We start from the raw sequence: 18,087 nt of genomic DNA, 5'->3' as shown, positions 1-18,087 counted from the left end.
CATTACTTTGCTAGCGTGTGAGATGAGGGCAATTGTGCGGTAGTTTGAGCATTCTTTGGCATTGCCTTTCTTTGGGATTGGAATGAAAACTGACCTTTTCCAGTCCTGAGGCCACTGCTGAGTTTTCCAAATTTGTTGGCATATTGAGTGCAGCACTTTCACAGCATCAACTTTTAGTATTTGAAATAGCTCAACTGGAATTCCATCACCTCCACTAGCTATGTTCACAGTGATGCTTCCTAAGGCCCACTTGACTTCACATTCCAGGGTGTCTGGCTCTAGGTGAGTGATCATAGCATTGTGATTATCTGGGTCATGAAGATCTTTTTTGTACAGTTCTTCTATGTATTCTTGCCACCTCTTCTTAATATCTTCTGCTTCTATTAGGTCCATACCATTTCTGTCCTTTATTGAGCCCATCTTTGCATGAAATGTTCCTTTGGTATCTCTAATTTTCTTGAAGCAATTTCTAGTCTTTCCCATTCTATTGTTTTCCTCTGTTTCTTTGCACTGATAACTGAGGAAGGCTTTCTTATCTCTCCTTGCTATTCTTCGGAACTCTGCATTCAAATAGGTATATCTTTCCTTTTCTCCTTTGCTTTTTGCTTCTCTTCTTTTCACAGCTATTTGTAAGGCCTCCTCAGACAAACATTTTGCTTTTTGCATTTCTTTTTCTTGGGGATGGTCTTGATTCCTGTCTCCTGTACAATGTCACGAACCTCTGTCCATAGTTCTTTAGGCATCTGTCTATTAGATATAGCCCCTTGAATCTATTTCTCACTTCCACTGTATAATCGTAAGGGATTTGATTTAGGTCACACTTGAATGGTCTGGTGGTCTTCCCTACTTTCTTCAATTTAGTCTGAATTTGGCAATAAGGAGTTCATGATTTAAGTCACAGTTGGCTCCCAGTCTTGTTTCTGCTGACTGTATAGGGCTACTCCATCTTTGGATGAAAAAATATAATCAATCTGATTTCAGTATTGACCATCTGGTGATTTCCATGTGTATAATCTTCTCTTGTGTTGTTGGAAGAGGGTGTTTGCTATGACCAGTGCATTCTCTTGGCAGAACTCTATTAGCTTTTGCCCTGCTTCATTCTGTACTCCAAGGTCAAATTTACCTGTTACTCCAGGGGTTTCTTGACTTCCTACTTTTGCATTCCAGTCTCCTATAATGAAAAGGACATCTTTTTTGGATGCTAGTTCTAGAAGGTCTTGTAGGTCTTCATAGAACTGTTCTACTTCAGCTTCTTCAGCACTACTGGTTGGGGCATAGACTTGGATTACCATGATATTGAATGGTTTGTCTTGGAAACGAACAGAGATCATTCTGTCATTTTTGAGACTGCATCCAAGTAGTGTGTTTCAGACTCTTTTGTTGACTATGATGGCTACTCCATTTCTTCTAAGGGATTCTTGCCCACAGTAGTAGATATAATAATCATCTGAGTTAAATTCACCCATTCCAGTCCATTTTAGTTCGCTGATTCCTAAAATGTTGACATTCACTCTTGCCATCTTCTGTTTGACCACTTCCAATTTGCCTTGATTCATGGATTCATTAGATTTCAGTTAACAATGAGAAACAAACTTCTCTTCTACACCTTCCACAGACTGTTCATAGTATACCTCTCAAGATCATGCAGAACAAATCTAATCATCCTTCCATATGAAAACTCTTCAGATTTTAAGATTGATATCTCACTTTTCTATATTTTGTCTTTCCCATACCATCTTAGACACTCTCCATTTAATATACTTTAACCTAAAATTAAATGCAAATAGCTCAGGGAAATGAGGAAAGCACATATAACAATTTTACTCCAAAGAGCAGACATCTAGAAGGATGAACTTCCATCAGTCTTTCTGCTACTCAAGTGACACTGTTGACTCATACTGAGTTTATGGATGATTACAATCCCTCTCCATTTTACCTGTGTTGCTTTAAAGTTGTGCCTCTCCCATCTTTTATTTATGCATAAAATACATATTCTTTTCACATTTTATATTTTGAGAGTCAGTCCTTTTCTCAGTATTTTGAAATTCTTTTGGATTCTAATTCTGTTATCCATAGATTTATGATAGAATTCCTAGCTTTCTGCCATTGAGAAATTTCATTAGCATGTATTTTACATACTCATCCAATTCAATAAAAATACCAAACAGGACAAAGCTGAGAGGATTCCAGCCTTATGAATCAGTATTCTTTAGGTATACTTTTACTGGTTTTCTTTGTATTTAACTATACCCTATTCCCCCCCCCCCAATTTGATCTATAAGAAAATCATAACATATTTAAATAATTATTTACTGTACCTGTACAGTACCTTACTTAGTGGAAGTAACTGAGATATTAGTAATATGGAAGAATATGCTTTGACATAGATTTGGTTTTAGGAACCCCATCAATGAGAGATTACAGTAACCACTGCTTTCTTATTTTAAGTGTTCATAATCCATCTCTGTAATAATCTGTTTTAGAACCTTAGAATTAAAAGTATTCTCACCAGGCATTAGCTTACAGAATCACTTACTTTTCACTGAAAATCAGCCACTGTGCTGTCTGATTTGTGCCTCTGGGGCCTTTCTCATTCTCTTCAATTCTTTAAACATCACTAAGAAAAACAGAGTGAGCTCACCAGCAAACTGTGTTACTAACCTGGAATCTTACCTAGTACACTGATTCTCAAATAGGAGCAACTTTGCCATGCCTCAGAATATTCTCTAAGTCTAGAGATATTTTTGGTTGTCAAGACTGGGAGCTTACTGCACAGAACAGTCTCACACAAAGAAATATTGGTTCCAAATGCCAAGAACGCCAAAGCTGAAAAGTCCTGATGTAGTTCTGATCTCCTACTAAAGCCAAAAACCCATTTCCAACATTCATAGTAGGAGGGTTTTCAGAATTAAGATTACCAGTATAAAAACTTCATAGTGAATCCATAAACTGTTGAAAGACTTTAGTGGTTACAAAATGCCAGGCCTGCCACTGTTAAAAGTGATCTTTTAAAGTGACTTGGCCCTCTAGGCCCCAGCTTCCTCACCTGTAAAAATGTAATTAAAATCAACATGTTTTACAAGGTTTTGAGGATCAAATGAGAAAGTGTTTAAAAAACTGTAACTGTAAATGCACTATTTACATTTAGGCTATAATTACATAATCCCATGTAGACAGCAAATACAGGATTATATAGCTGTTTGCTTGTTTGCTTGCTCTAACATACTCGTCTTGGTTCTATGCTTTGTAACAACACAAAATAAATTTACTCCTTCATCAAACATAATCTCCAAGCGCATCATCTTTAAAGTTGAATCTAATTCTTGCATGATTTTCACATGTTTTTATCCTGTTGGAGGTGAGTGGAAAATGCCCTTTCTCCTTCAGTTGCTACAATGCTCAAATCCTATTCTTTCCTTTTAGGTCCTTGCTCAAATGCCACATGTAATAAAAATTCTTTCACTGCTGAAATTTCTCTCTCCTGCCTCTCTTCTTAAGTTTGATTGCACTTTATCTGAGCCATTCATGGAGAGGCAATGTGGTCAGTGAGATGAGCTTGGGTTTTAAAGTAAGACTGAGTGCATGTGTGCTCAGCTGCTTCAGTCGTGTCTGCCACTCTGCAACCTGTGGACGGTAGCCTGCCAGTCTCCTCTGCCCATGGGATTCTCTGGGCAAGAATACTGGAGTGGGTTGCCACACCCTCCTCTGGGCAATCTTCCCGATCCTGGGATCCAATTTACGTCTCCTGTGTGTTCTGCATCACAGGCAGATTCTTTACTGCTGAGCCTCTGAGGATGCCCAAAGTAAGACTGACCAAGGTACAAATCTTAGTTCTAACTCAAGGTATTACTGTGAACAGGTTTCTGCGATTCAGATTCTTCATCTGTAAGATAAAGCTATCATCTTTTAAAAAAAAATTGTTTATTTTTGGCTATTCTGGGTTTTTGCTTCCACTCAGGCCTTTCTCCAGTCGCAATGAGCACGGGCTACTCTCTAGTTGTGGTGCACGGGCGTCTCTCGGTGCAGAGCACAGGTGCACAGGCTTCAGTAATTGCGGCTCTCGGGCTCGAGAGCACAGGCTCAACAGCTGTGGTACATGGGCTCAGTTGCTCCTCTGCCTGTCGGATCTTCCTGGACCAGGGATTGAACCCACGTCTCCTGCACTGGCAGGCGGATTCTATGCCACTGAGCTACCAGGGAAGCCCTAGCACCCACTTTTAACAGGACTGCTGAGACTAAGTGGGCTGACACAGGAATAAGGACTAACAGAGTACTGAGGACATAGCAGGAACTAGACAAGTAAGTCTTGTCATTCCCACTTACTTCCTACTTAAAGTAACAGTTTATATGTATCTTGTTTCCTCTAAGATTACGTGATTCTTGATGGCAGAATCATGCTGGTATCCTCTTCTCTCCTTTTCTTCTTACAGCTTCCCTCCTTCATTACTTAAAACTTATTGGTGCACAGAATATGAATATGACATGTCTTCTTGCTTTTCAACTACTTTGATTATTCCCCTCTGGGTATCCTCCAGTCTGTGAATCTCTCTCTTAATTCTCTTAAAACTCAACATAAAATTGTCTTACTCTTTTAACTGCATCAATCTACAATATTATCAACAAACAAAATGATTTAAAAAAAGAGTACTGTAATAAAAGATTCAAGAAACTCTCACCACAGCCTCTGAAAAGTTCCTTCCTCTTTATGTCTTATGTTCAGTAAAACTCAATTCTACATTAAGCTGAGAATCTATCCTTTTTAAAACTTTGAATCCTCAAAGAGCTACCTGTTCTTGACTATGCAGATTACAGAATACCAGTTAAAATACTGAATGTTAGTCTAGTTTTAAAATTATTGTTAAAGTAAGGTCATAATATTACTAGATTTTTGCCAAAAGAACAAATGTAATTTTCTTTTAGAAGGAATCAATTTGCACTAATGTATTTATGCCTGTTCATCTCTGCAGGGCCAATGTACATTCACAAACCTGAAAAACAGGTAGTTGGGCCATGAGATCTGTTGAATAAATCAAACCATTGAACAGAGAGAAATACGCTAATAAGAATGAAAGTAATAATCTGGGTCTTACTGCATGTTTATGTATTCTATTATAGTGATTACCATTCCTATAAGAATGTTTGGAAATGTCACAGTGTATCCTTTAATCTTATTAATTATAAAGAGCAAAAAATGGTCAGTCCTAAATATTTTTCATCAATAGTGTTCTGATAATTACTTCTGCATCATCTGTAAACAAAGATTTATAATAAATTATATTGATTTAAAAGTAAATCAAGAAATTCATAATTCTAGACATTATTACCTGTTTGCCTTTATTAACTTCATTTTCACATGTGGAATGTTCTTCAAGAATCATTCTGCACTGTGTTACTAAACTTGTTGTCTGCGTGGTTGACAAGGGATCCCAAATGAATTCTACAAAGCCTGAAACAAACATTTTCAGTGGTGCAGTTTAGTTACTAGACTACTTTGCTTGTCACATATAAACAGTTGAGGCCTTTTGCAAATGCTACTTCCCTCCTTAAGTGGTTTTAAAAAATCAATGCCAATCAGTACACTATGTATTTGCATACATACTCAATTTTCTTATCTTTTTTGGGTTTTGCTGAACTTGTATGGCTCAGCTGCAACTCTAGTTAAATTACCTTGTCAGTGTTGGTGGCCGCAACCATGCAGTTAAAACATGACTGGAAAAAAGTACACTTTAAATTGATCACCATGGCACTCCAGTGAGACCAAAACGCTGCCCAGCAATCAGATTTCATTTCTCTGGCCCATTCTCTTTCCCTTCTTGTGAGACAATTATTTCCTGCCTTCTCCTTCCTCCTTGCTCTCAGTTAATGGACTTTACTCTTCCAGATGACGATTTCTTATGATTTCTTTTTTCCACCCTTGCTCTCACTGTCAGTTTACTTCCCAACTTGATGAGAAAAACAGAATTAATCAGAAAAGCTCCACAAGCTCCTACCATAGCATCTACGAATCTAGCAGCATCTGCACCCATAAATTCTAACTTGTCTCCCATTTCTATGGATGAAGCACTAGCCTCCTTGCTAATGCCAACCTTTAGTTTGTACAAAAGAGTCCAACCCCTTTGGCTTACTTGAAGATTCTGCTCCTGGAATTCTGCCCTCTCACTTCAGCATCACCATCACTTCTACTGGGTCTTGTCCATCACTCTACAATTTTTTTCTTGTATTAAAAATAATCCCTCTGTTGACTCTACTTTCCTCTCTAGAGCTGCCCTATTTCTTTCCTTCATTTTACAACAAAATTACTCAACAATTGTTGAAACTTTCTATCTCCAATTTCTTTCCTCAAACTCCTGAGTTCACTTCAGTTAGGCCTTACTTCCAGCAGTTCTCCTAAACTACTCCTATCAAGTAACAGATAACTTTCACATTGCAAAATCTAATGGCTGATTCTAGTCTCCATCTGATTTAACAGCAACAACTACATTTTTTTTTTTTAAACTTGGCTTCCAGGATACTGCTGGTTTCCATGGACCTCTCTTGTCTCCTTTACTGTCTGCTTGTCATCCTGCTGACCTTCTAAATGCTGGACCTCAGGACTCAGGTCACTTACCTTCTCTTTCCTATTTATATTTATACCCTTAGTATGTCAAGTCAGTTTTGTGGCTTTAAATGCTGTCTATGTGCTGATTCACTCCAAATTTATATCTCCTCCGTGGATCTGTCCTTTAGACTCATATATTTAACAGCCCAGTCGACAGCTCTATTTGGATGACAGGCATCAAACCCAACAGGTGTCAAACTGAGCTCGTGCTATACCTCCTCCCCAAAACTTGCTCCCCTCAGTCTTCCATTTCAGGAAATGGCAACTCTGTGCTTCCAGCTGCTCAGGCCAAAAACCACTTAGTCATTCTTGATTCCTCTCTTTCTCTCTTGTTCCACAATCCATATCAAATTCTGTTAGTGTTAGTACTTTTGAAATATACACAGAATTTGACCACATTCCAGCCACCTCCATTTTTAACACTCAAGTCAAACCACTATTGCTTAGATTACTGAAAAAGCTTCATAACTGATCTGCATATAGTTCATTCTTAACACAGGAAACAGAATAAGTCTGTTAAAATGATAAGGCACATCTTGTCACTTCTCTGCTCAAAACTCTCCAACTGCTTCTCACTCACTCACAGTAAAAGTCCTTACAAATGATTATAAGGCCCCATATGACACAGCCACGGTCATCCTGCCAACCTCTTCTTACTGTCCCTATTGCTCACTCTACTAAAGTTACTCTGGCCTATCTGCTGTTTTTCAAGTAAATCAGGCTAGCCTCTGCCTCAGGGCCTCTGCATGTGCTGTTTCTGCTGCCTAAGATGCTGTCACCTCAGACATTCACTTGGCCCACTTCTTTACTTCCTTTTGGAAATCTGCTCATTTGTGACCTTTCCAGGAAGCCCTTCCCCGGCCAAAGTATTTTAAATTGCACTCCTCTTTCATAATTTGTATCTCTCCCCCGTACTTTATTTTTCTCCTCGGCCCTTGTAACTAACACACTATAGATTTTACTTGTTCATCGTTTGTCTCCTTCACAGAATGAAAGCTCCATAACATCAGGGATTATTATTTTGTTTACTGATGTATATGCTGAAGTTAAAAACTGTGCTTGACTCTTTTAAATACAAGTTAAATAATTTTTAAAAAATTTAAATAGGTTAAAAAAACACCCCAAATCAAATATAAAACTGATTTCTCAGACATCTAGAAGGTTAGGCTTGTAATAATCTTAGAAATATTTGGCCAACTAATACTGAGAATCTACTATGTGCCTAGCATTAACTATTAGAAATACAGCAATAAGTAAGATTAGGTTTGCCTCGGAACAATTTTGTTTAATGTCAAATACAAATATATTATATATATATATATATGTATAGTTGCTTAGGTAAGTAATTATAACATGTAGGTACCATCCTAAAGATTAGTTTAGAGTACTTCAGGAACCCTGAAAAGGTATGCCTAACCCAGTTCCTAGAAATAATGTCTATAGAGTATTCTGAAAGATGAAGAGGAGTTAGTTAGCTAGATGAAAGAGGTATAGGTTAAGGGATTTGTCAGGTGGATGGAGTGTAGAAGATGTAAAGGCCAAGGAGGAGATAGCTTCAGACCAGTAGAGGTGGAGATGAGGGGAAGAAGGAGCTGAGCTTGGCAAAAGATGAGGCTAGAGAACTACTAAACAGAGACAAAATCCTGAAAGTCCTAGAACACATGCTAAAGAGGTTAGACTTCAACCTAAAGGCAGTTTAGAATAAAGTGTTTTAAGTGAGGTATGACAGAATCAGACTTACATTTTAGACAGATCACCACGGTTAAAGTATAGAAAATGGGTTAGAAAAAGGAAAAAAGTAACAGATGTGGCATTTGCTTATATAAAGAGGTAAGAAAAAAGCAGGAGTAGATGACTTGGAGGTTCTGGTTTGAACATGTGGGTAGGTGGAGGTACCATTTTCTAGACAAGGAATATAAGAGGAATAAGTCTGCAGCAAAGATGACAAGTGTGATTTTGCATTTGGAATTTGAGTTGCCAAGTAGATATATTCAGAAATTACTCTGGTAAGAGATCTGGTGCTCTAAGAAGAGATCTGGACTTGTTCTTTCAGTTCTTTTTGATTGAAAATCAAGCAGAAAAGCACTGTCCAAAAGAACTTTCTGTGATGAAAGGAAAAAACATCTGACATCTGCACTATTTAATGTGACAGTCATGAGTGATATATGGCTACTGAAGAACACAGATATAGATGGCACTAGAAGAGAGTATGCAATTACCCAGGGAGCTCAAAAAGAGCTATTGTAAAGTGAAGTATTTGGAATTTTCAGATGAATACTTAAGTGAGGCATATATATTCTATGCTATCATTAATAATGCTTAATAGCTAAAACTAAATGGTTAAAAGCACTATTTTTCCAAGATACTCCATGAGTGCACTGTAAATTATTCTGAGGAAAATCTTTAAAGTTTAGTCAAGTTGGCTGAGAAGCAATATAAAGCAGGTTGCTTTAGTTTTTAAGTTTTCAGACTTTGCAGTCAGAATCCATTTTCAGTGACATGGTGGAACAGATCCATTATACTTATATACATTATACTTACATACTTATCAAGTACAATTTCAGATAAAACAAGTTCAGACAGGCACAAGTATTAATGCCCTACGGCTCTGAGTGCTAGTAGGAGAAGTAAGGGGAATGTAGTAATATTTATCTAAAGAAAGAAGAAACTCACCATACACAAAAATAAATTCAAAAGGGATTACAGACCTAAATGTAAGACCGGACACTAAAAAAACTTACAGAAGAAAACATAGACATGACACTCTTTGATATAAATTGCAGCAAGACCTTTCATTGCTCCTAGAGCAATGAAATAAAAACAAAAATTAACAAATGGGATTTAATTTAACTTAAAAGATTTTGCACAGCAAAGGACCATAAGCAAAACAAGATAACCCTCAGAATGAGAAAATATTGCAAACAAAGCAACTAACAAGGGGCTCAATCTCCAGAATATACAAACAGCTCACACCGCTCAACATCAAACAATAAGTAGCCCAGAAGGCAGAGGATCTAAACAGACATCTCCCCGAAGAAGACACACAGATGGCCACATGGCACATGAAAAGATGACCAACATCAGAAATGCACATCAAACTACAATGAAGCCTCATCTCACACAGGTCAGAACGACCACCGTCAAAAAATTTACAAACAATAAATGCTGGAGAGGGTGTGGAGAAAAGGGAACCCTCCTACACTGTTGGTGGAAAAGTGAATTGCAACAGCCACTATGGAGAACAGTATGGAGCTTCCTTAAAAAGCTGAAAACAGAACTACTAAATAACCCAGCAATCTCAATCCTGGGCATATACCCCAGAGAAAACCGTAACTGGAAAAGATACACTCACCCCAATGTCCACTGCAGCAGCATTTACAATAGCCAGGACATGGAAACAAGCTAAATGTCCATCAACAGAGGCATGGATAAAGAAGATATGGTAATATTCCATTATATACCATGGAATATTATCACCCAGCCATAAAAAAGACCAAAAATACCATTTGCAGCAACATGGATGAACCTAGACTGTCATACTGAGTGAAGTAAGTCAGACAGAGAAAGACAAATATGTGATATGGTTTCTATGTGGAACCCAAAAATCAGGCTACAAACAAACGTATTTACAAAACAGAAGTAGAGTCATGGCTGTAGAAAACAAACTTATGGTTACCAGGGGATAAATGTGGGGAGGAATAAATTGGGAGATTCGGATTGACTAGACACACTACTATATATAAAACAGAAAACCAGTAAGAACCTGAAATACAGCACAGGAAAATCTACTCAAAACTCTGTAATGGCGTGTATGGGAAAGGGATCATTAAAAGACAGTGAATATATACATAACTGATTCACTTTGCTGTACACTTGAAACTAACACAACATTGTAAACCAACCATACACCAATAAAAATTTTTAAAAAAAGAAGAAGAAATGTAAGGGGAGAAGTTAAGGGAAAGACATACACATAGTAGAAATCGAAGTGTGCCACTAATATATGACTTATAAAAGTAACTAATAAAAGTAATGCGAATGTCACAAATACTAACGGTCCAAGAGTATCAGGAGTTTGATAGCCAGTCACCTGCACAAACAAGCTGTTTTTAATCAGCTTAAATTATAAATCTGTTGATTTTTACTGCATATTACAGCTGTGTTCAAAAACAAAAAAAATGTGTGACTGTAACAGGAATTATTTATCTTATACTTAGCTAAAGAACAATTTAATTTTATCAAGATTATAAAACAGTACCTGTAAGTCGAGGAATAACTGTTTTGTTGATGACAGTAGACAAGATTTTCTTATCAGAACTATCTTCCTTCTTTGAATCTTCCATACTGCAATCTATAAAATCTTTTATAGATGTGAACCATGTCATCTGTTTTAAACCTATGGAATCAAACTTATAAATAAAATAATCCAAGTTATAAATAAATTCTTAATCTTTAAACAGTTAACTTTTTCAGTAATTACCAGAGCTTTTCTAAGGATCAAGGGAGAATAATTCCATATTTTAACCCAACGTATACAGTGGGTTACAGTTTATACGGTCACAAAGAGCTGGACATGATTGGAGCGACAGCACTCATGCACATACAGTACTAGACCACCAAGGCTAGACAGGATGACATGACTAACACATGATGTCTAGACGGTGAGACAGGATATTACATTTCATGCATTTATTCATGTCCAGAAATGCCCCCTGTGTATTCAGGATGTACTAAGTGGCAGGTACTGTTAGGAACAAAATATACATTTATAACAACAGCAGTTAAAGTACCCATGGAATTTGCTTTTAAAGATATACTTACCTCATACAAAATTCACTTCTGGCTCTCCCAAGTCTCCCTAGCACAAATGTATACTTTGCATGTGGCTTATCTTATTATTAACCAAACAGCAGATGGCCAATTACTATTTGTTGAATGACTGAATGAACAGATCTTTGCTATATGTGACAGAATACTCAATTCAGCTTGAGTGGTTAACAAATAGGCTGCCGTCCAACCAGCTACCTTAGGGATAAGCTTGGTTCCTAAACTAAGAACGCTGCATGGCCCTGAACCTAACAGAAAGTCTAAAGGCATGCATGACTAGGGCAGAGGAAGACCTGCCTTAGTCGAACAAAAGGGATTCACCCTTTGTTAAATCTTTATTTTCAGCTCTCCTCTCTTCCTAGAATTTCATTTTCTCAGTTCTGTTTGCTTAACTACATGGATGTCCCATCATCATTTCATTGTCTATAGTGTAAAACTTCCTTGAAAACCTTTTCCCTCTTTGGAAAGACACCATTTCTATGAACGGAACTACCATTGTCCTAATAACTTGTAATCCAAACCTTGGGGTCACCATTTTGATGTGTTGTGTTAGGGTTATTTGCAGTAGTTTATTGATTTTTCATAAAATCACTTGTAATCAACCATTCTTTCCTCTTTGCTTTGTCACTATCACCCTATGTGAGGAACTCATCTCCTTGGACTTGGGCTACAGCAACTGCCTTTCAGTATATCTTCATCTCTTTCTCTCTACCCTCCAAGATAGCCTATTGCTCAGAGCTTCCTAAATCATTACCTTCATCATGTAGCTCCTCCCATTACCTATCAAAACAAGTTCATATCTTTCGATTTAGAATCTATGCAGTCTCTACAAAACTACTATTTCTCCCCATGTACCTTTACAAAACACCTTTCCTTCCTCTCTCTCTTCCTGTTTAAATTCTATATACCCTTTAAATCCTCATTTAAATTCCCCATCTTCATTGTAGCTTTCCTAGTCAAGTACACCCATTATGTCATCTCCAACTTCAGAACTCTTGGTACCTATTTTGAATTTCACTCAGATTGCAAAATTCTTATGGTCTAATACTATCTTTATTTTTTTGAGTGATCTTCAACTTACCACAAAAGATTTTTTTAAAGTGTTTCCTTTACTGATGTGTTAGCCTTAAAATAGAGTGAGAACCAAGAAATGATAAATGTAGACTACTACTCCAAAGCATGATGATTAATTCCATCTCTAAAGGTGAGATATTTTATATTACAGTTAACCTGATAACAAGAGGATTTAAGTAACTAAATGAGATCAGGATTATTTTTTTCATGTTAAGCTCATATACCTTAAGAGGGTTCCAATCAATCAATTGAAATCGTATTAGGGGATTTAAAAGCTTTGGAATGCATAAACTAATGAAAGCTTCATAGTAAGAATCAGGAAACTTTTCTCGCCATTGTTGAAATTTCAATAAAATATTCTGGATATTACAAAAATCACTGTGCACATCTTCAAAAATCTTCTTATGATCCTGTAAAATGTCACCTGTAAAGAAAATGAGTCTTTGTATATTACGCATTTTACATTTGTGATCTTTAAGTTTGATTCCTATAAACATATTTATGTATAACTTATGTAATCAACTGAGTTGAAAGTTATTCCTTGACATTAAAATATAAATTAGTTTTTATTAAAAAAAAACACACCTTAGTGACAGCTGATACTAATAAAATCTACCATTTATTAAGCCCTTGCTATATGCCAAAACATTATAAACACATTATCTCATGTCATCATCATAACTATCTTCCCTAAAAGGTAAATGTTTCTAGCCTATCTGTTTACAGACAAAGAAAAAGCAAACAACAATATCAGATACAGTGAAGTCAAGTAATTCACTTAAAGTCACATAGAAAAGATTCCCTCTTTGAACTCATCTGTTTTGACTGTAAAGCCCACATTCTTTCAACTGTACATATTTTACCTTCTTATAATGCTAAAAATGGACTTTACTATAAATTCAATTCAAATTCAAACTCCGGGAGATTGTGAAGGACAGGAAAGCCTGCCATGCTGCAGTCCATGGGCTTGTGAAGAGTTGGACATGACTGAGCGAATGAACAACAAATAGGGACTTCTGTGGTGGTGCAGTGGCTAAGACTCCAAGCTTCCAATGAAGCAAGCCTAGGTTCAATCCCTAGTCAGGGAACTAGATCTCACAAGCCACAACTAAGACCTGGCACAGCCAAATAAAAAAGTTTTTTAAAAATTGAAAAAAACGATAATATAGAAAGCATGTAGCAGAGAAATGAAGCCAAAAATGTCCATTTATAACAGGAGATGAGAAAGTTTGAGGGGAAAAAACTACAAAGATGCAGGAATACTCATCCCACTTCTCCACTTTATCCATTCTTTCAGAGGTACAGACAAGTCTAATAAGGAAAAAAAAGTATTATTTTTTCTGAATTTTTCCAACTATTTTGGATAGCTTAATTAAGGGCAATCATGGCAAAGATTTTCCATCATTTCAGTATTTCAAATTAAGCCACATCAGAAACTTGATAACTGACCTTGGCTTTTTTGGAAGTCAATCTTGTCTGCTGAAGACAGTTCATCATCACTAGATGTTCCTTCTTCATGAGTACAATTCCCAGAAAGAATCCTTGCTTGTCTTCTCTGTGCCCTGTATTTTGCAATAAACCAAAAATAAAATATGAAAATAAATGCTTTAAAACAAAAAGTAAAAGTCATCATTACTTAACATGCCCAGAAATAAACAATCATACTTTCACACAATTTTATGTTAATATTTTTGACATTTTAGCTTCATTAATCTGAACTGATTCTCCCTCTTATTCTTGTTAGACACTCCCATGATTTGGAAAAAGGAGTAGCAATGTATTTAGGACTAGCTTCCAGGTATAAGACAGTCCCAACCTGATAAATACCACTTTACACATTCCTTCTAACTGATCCAATTGCACAAGTGTGTCTTTAAATCATGGGGCAGAGGACTGCTTAACTAAATTTTGGTTCTACACCATTCTCACAAATTAATATGCTAGGTTATAGTTATTTATACTATATGATTAACTATATTTAAACTATGAAAATACTTGCTCAGTGATGCTTTAAGTCTTTAGTTACCTTCGAGATTCAACCTCTTCTAAAATCCATTGAGTTTTTTCATCCATAGCCAAGCTATTATTTATTGATGTCTCAGGTGTGCCTGTTAATGAATAAAATTGATTTTATACTGTAAATTCTAAAAAGAAATACAGTGAAACATTTTGAAAACAAAAGTTATATTTTAGGTATGTATACATATTTGTATACATAAACATCCATACATAGACTATGCTTAAATTACATATTTCATTATGCAATGAAATTGCAATGTTAACTCTCTACCACAATATTAATAGGTATTGAGTTTGCTAATCTAAGAAAATGTACCTTGTCTGGCAAATATAGTTCAGCACTTGAGAACTATAACAAAAATAAAGTTTCTTTCCCTTGTATTCTTTTTCAGCAGTTTTCACCATTTTTCTTTTCTGTCCCTATGGTCAAATTCTAGAAACACATTACCAATATGTCAATCATATTATCTCCTATTTTAGCATATACTGTAATTTATGACCAACTAAATGTCATATATTTGAGTCATTTTGATTTTACTTTTATCATCTACTTGATGCTGTCATCTCATGTCTTTCACTATACCCTGACAGCACCTTAATCAAAGGAAGACATCTCGGCAAATACAAAATCAGTGTGAGAATTAAAGGGCTGCATCCAATTCTTTTATTAATATAATGAGATCTTATAGATGATTCTATACTGAAACCCACCAGAATTTCTTTAACTTCCACAATTAATCTATAGAAAATTTATAAAGTTGGACTTCTGACACAGTCTATATGCTTATGTCAAGTCATCTCAAAATAATCATTAAATGGTCATATAAATATTTTCTTTCAAACACTAAGTGATTAGAAGTCATAATTTTTATTTTTTTAGATTTGGACTTAATTTAAGACATTTTGAAGCCGAGATTTTAAAATGGTTTGGGAATTTTAGAAGAGGGTAGGTGAAAAGAGGTCAGTGGGAAAATACACAATAAACATTTTTTATACAGAAATAAAAATATTTTTAACTTTTAGCTACAATTTAGCTTAATGAACAAAAAAATCACATTGAACATGAAAAACACTAACATGATAACTGTTGTAAATATGCTGATTCATGTTTTAATTCATCTTGCCTGCGTTTCATAAAGATCATGGCTTGTTTTAAAAGGAGTGCATGCATGGCTGATTCTATTTCTTGGATGTTGATAATCTGAAATACATACATAAGTAACATTTTGTGGGTGTTCATTAAATGATTATAAAAAATAATTATATATAAGCACGTTATATGCTCAAATTTCCTATAACAGAAACATTTTTAACACTATCACATCTCAATTAAATGAACATTGTGAGGAACAGACGTAGCTTCCAATACTTATAATACTAATAAAACTAGAAAATAAACTTATTGTACCAAAACAGCTATAAATATCATAAATAATAAAACCTAACTTGGCTGGAGTCAGGAACATGGACAAAAGTGAATAGATAAGAAAGATTCTTTTTTGAGATAGAAGAGAAGAAGGAAATTATGACTGCAGCTATTTTTCACAGGCTGAGCATGTCAGACTGTAGGGGAACATCTGAAGAAACTGGTAAAATTTGAAAAAAATAGAGGACAGAAGACACCGAAACAGACAAGAAAGCAAGCTGTGAAGCAGAATTGAGTGATTAGTTAAAACTGGCATTCATATTATATATTTCTTGGGCAACAATTCCCCCCACTTCAATCATGTTCTATAGCTAATGCTATGGATTCAAGCTTTTGACAGTGTAATTCTTCAAGGATGAAAAGAAGGTCACACTGTAATAAATATTTCAGAAAAGTAGCTACCAAATGGTGTTAAAGGTAGCTGACTTAAAACAATAGGGGAGAAACTTATTTGGTAATCTTTTAAAAGTAATAAAGAAAGTAGAGTGTATTTTTAAAGTAATTAGTCTACTTTAAGGAAAGGACAACTCAAGATCCCAATTTAAGGACTTAGTATGTATAAAACAAAAATAGGAATTATAATGGAAAAGAATGATTCATAAATCTGATTAACATAAAAATTTAAAGACATCTGATGTCATTGCTAAGAGAGAAATGTGTATCAAAACTACAATGAGGTATCATATCACACTTGTTAGGAAGGTCAACAACAAAAGTCTACATGTAACAAATACTGGAGAGGCTGTGGAGAAAAGCGAACCCTCCTACACTGTTGCTGGATAGACAAACTGGTACAGCTACTATGAAAAACAATATGCTGGTTCCTTAAAAAACTAGAGTTGCCATATGATCCTACACTCTTGGGCATATATCTGGAGAAAACTCTAACTCAAACAGATACATGCATCCCAATGTTCACAGCAAAATTATTTACAAGAGCCAAGACATGGAAGCAACCTAAATGTCCCTGAAAGATGCCTGGATAAGGATGATGTGGTGTATATATGTACACACACACACACACACTGGAATACAACCCAGCCATAAAAAAGAATAATGCGAATAAGGATGATGTGGTGTATATATGTACACACACACACACACACACACACACACACAGGAATACAACCCAGCCATAAAAAAGAATAATACGGATAAGGATGATGTGGTGTATATATGTACACACACATACACACACACACACACACACACACACACACACACACACTGGAATACAACCCAGTCATAAAAAAGAATAATGCGGAAAAGGATGATGTGGTGTATATATGTACACACACACACACCCACACACACACACACACACACACACACACACTGGAATACAACCCAGCCATAAAAAAGAATAAAGCCATTTGCAGCAGGAGGGATACACCTAGAGACAATAATACTCAGTGAAGTAAGTCAGAAAGAGAAAGACAAATATATTATGATATTACTTATCTGTGGAATATAAAATATGATAAAAATGAATCTATGGGGAGGAATAAACCAGGAGTCTGGGATTAGCAGATACAAACTACTATATACAAAATAAGCAACCAGATCCTACTGTACACCACAGGGAACTATATTAAATATCCTGAAATAAACCATGATGGAATAGAATATGAAAAGAACATACATATATATAACTGAATCACTTTGCTATACACCAGGAACTAACACAACATTGTAAATCAACTATACTTCAATTAAAAATTGAAAAGAAAAAAACAAAAAAGCACACCTAATATCGAAAAAAGGACTTCCTGGGTAGCACAGCAGTAAGAATCTGCCAGCCAGGCAGGAGATGTGGGTTTGATCCCTGAGTCAAGAAGATACCCTGGAAAATGAAACGGCAGGCCACTCCAGTATTCTTGCCTAGGAAATCCCATGGACAAAGAAGCCTGGCAGGCTACAGTTCATGGGGTCAAAAAAGAGTTGGACACAACTTAGTGACTAAACAAGAACAAATATCAAAAAACCACCTCAACAAAATTAAAAGACAAAACAGATTGGAATGTTTACCTACATCAAATAGGACAAAGCACTAAAATTTTTAAGCAATAGAAAGTTGTTCATCATATACTGGGAAAAAGGGAAAAAACCCACAAAAACAAACCCATCGTATGAACAAGAAGAT

General features: G+C 35.8%; 1 protein-coding gene across 9 annotated transcripts in view; it reads right to left on the bottom strand.

The window, feature by feature from the left end:
• The window catches only part of GCFC2 (GC-rich sequence DNA-binding factor 2), a 93,169-nt gene that overhangs the window by 17,971 nt on the left and 57,111 nt on the right, over positions 1–18,087 (bottom strand). For 7 of the 9 annotated variants that reach the window (XR_011492149.1, XM_020910162.2, XM_070478761.1 and 4 more), the window contains exons 7-12: positions 15,596–15,719; positions 14,526–14,607; positions 13,949–14,061; positions 12,724–12,923; positions 10,857–11,007; positions 5,325–5,446 (exon numbers count right to left, since the gene is read on the bottom strand). Coding sequence is in view for 7 of the 9 variants with exons in the window: in XM_020910162.2 (XP_020765821.2) it covers positions 5,325–5,446; positions 10,857–11,007; positions 12,724–12,923; positions 13,949–14,061; positions 14,526–14,607; positions 15,596–15,719 (792 nt within the window). In the remaining 2 variants the exon portion in view is untranslated. Of the gene's footprint in view, positions 1–5,324; positions 5,447–10,856; positions 11,008–12,723; positions 12,924–13,948; positions 14,062–14,525; positions 14,608–15,595; positions 15,720–18,087 lie in introns of those variants that run through there. The other 2 variants (XM_020910167.2, XR_011492158.1) reach the window with 2 other exon arrangements.

The sequence above is a fragment of the Odocoileus virginianus genome, chromosome 2 (genome assembly GCF_023699985.2).
Source record: "Odocoileus virginianus isolate 20LAN1187 ecotype Illinois chromosome 2, Ovbor_1.2, whole genome shotgun sequence".
Taxonomy (NCBI): Eukaryota; Metazoa; Chordata; class Mammalia; order Artiodactyla; family Cervidae; genus Odocoileus; species Odocoileus virginianus.
This window is presented reverse-complemented; position numbering and strand designations above follow the sequence as displayed.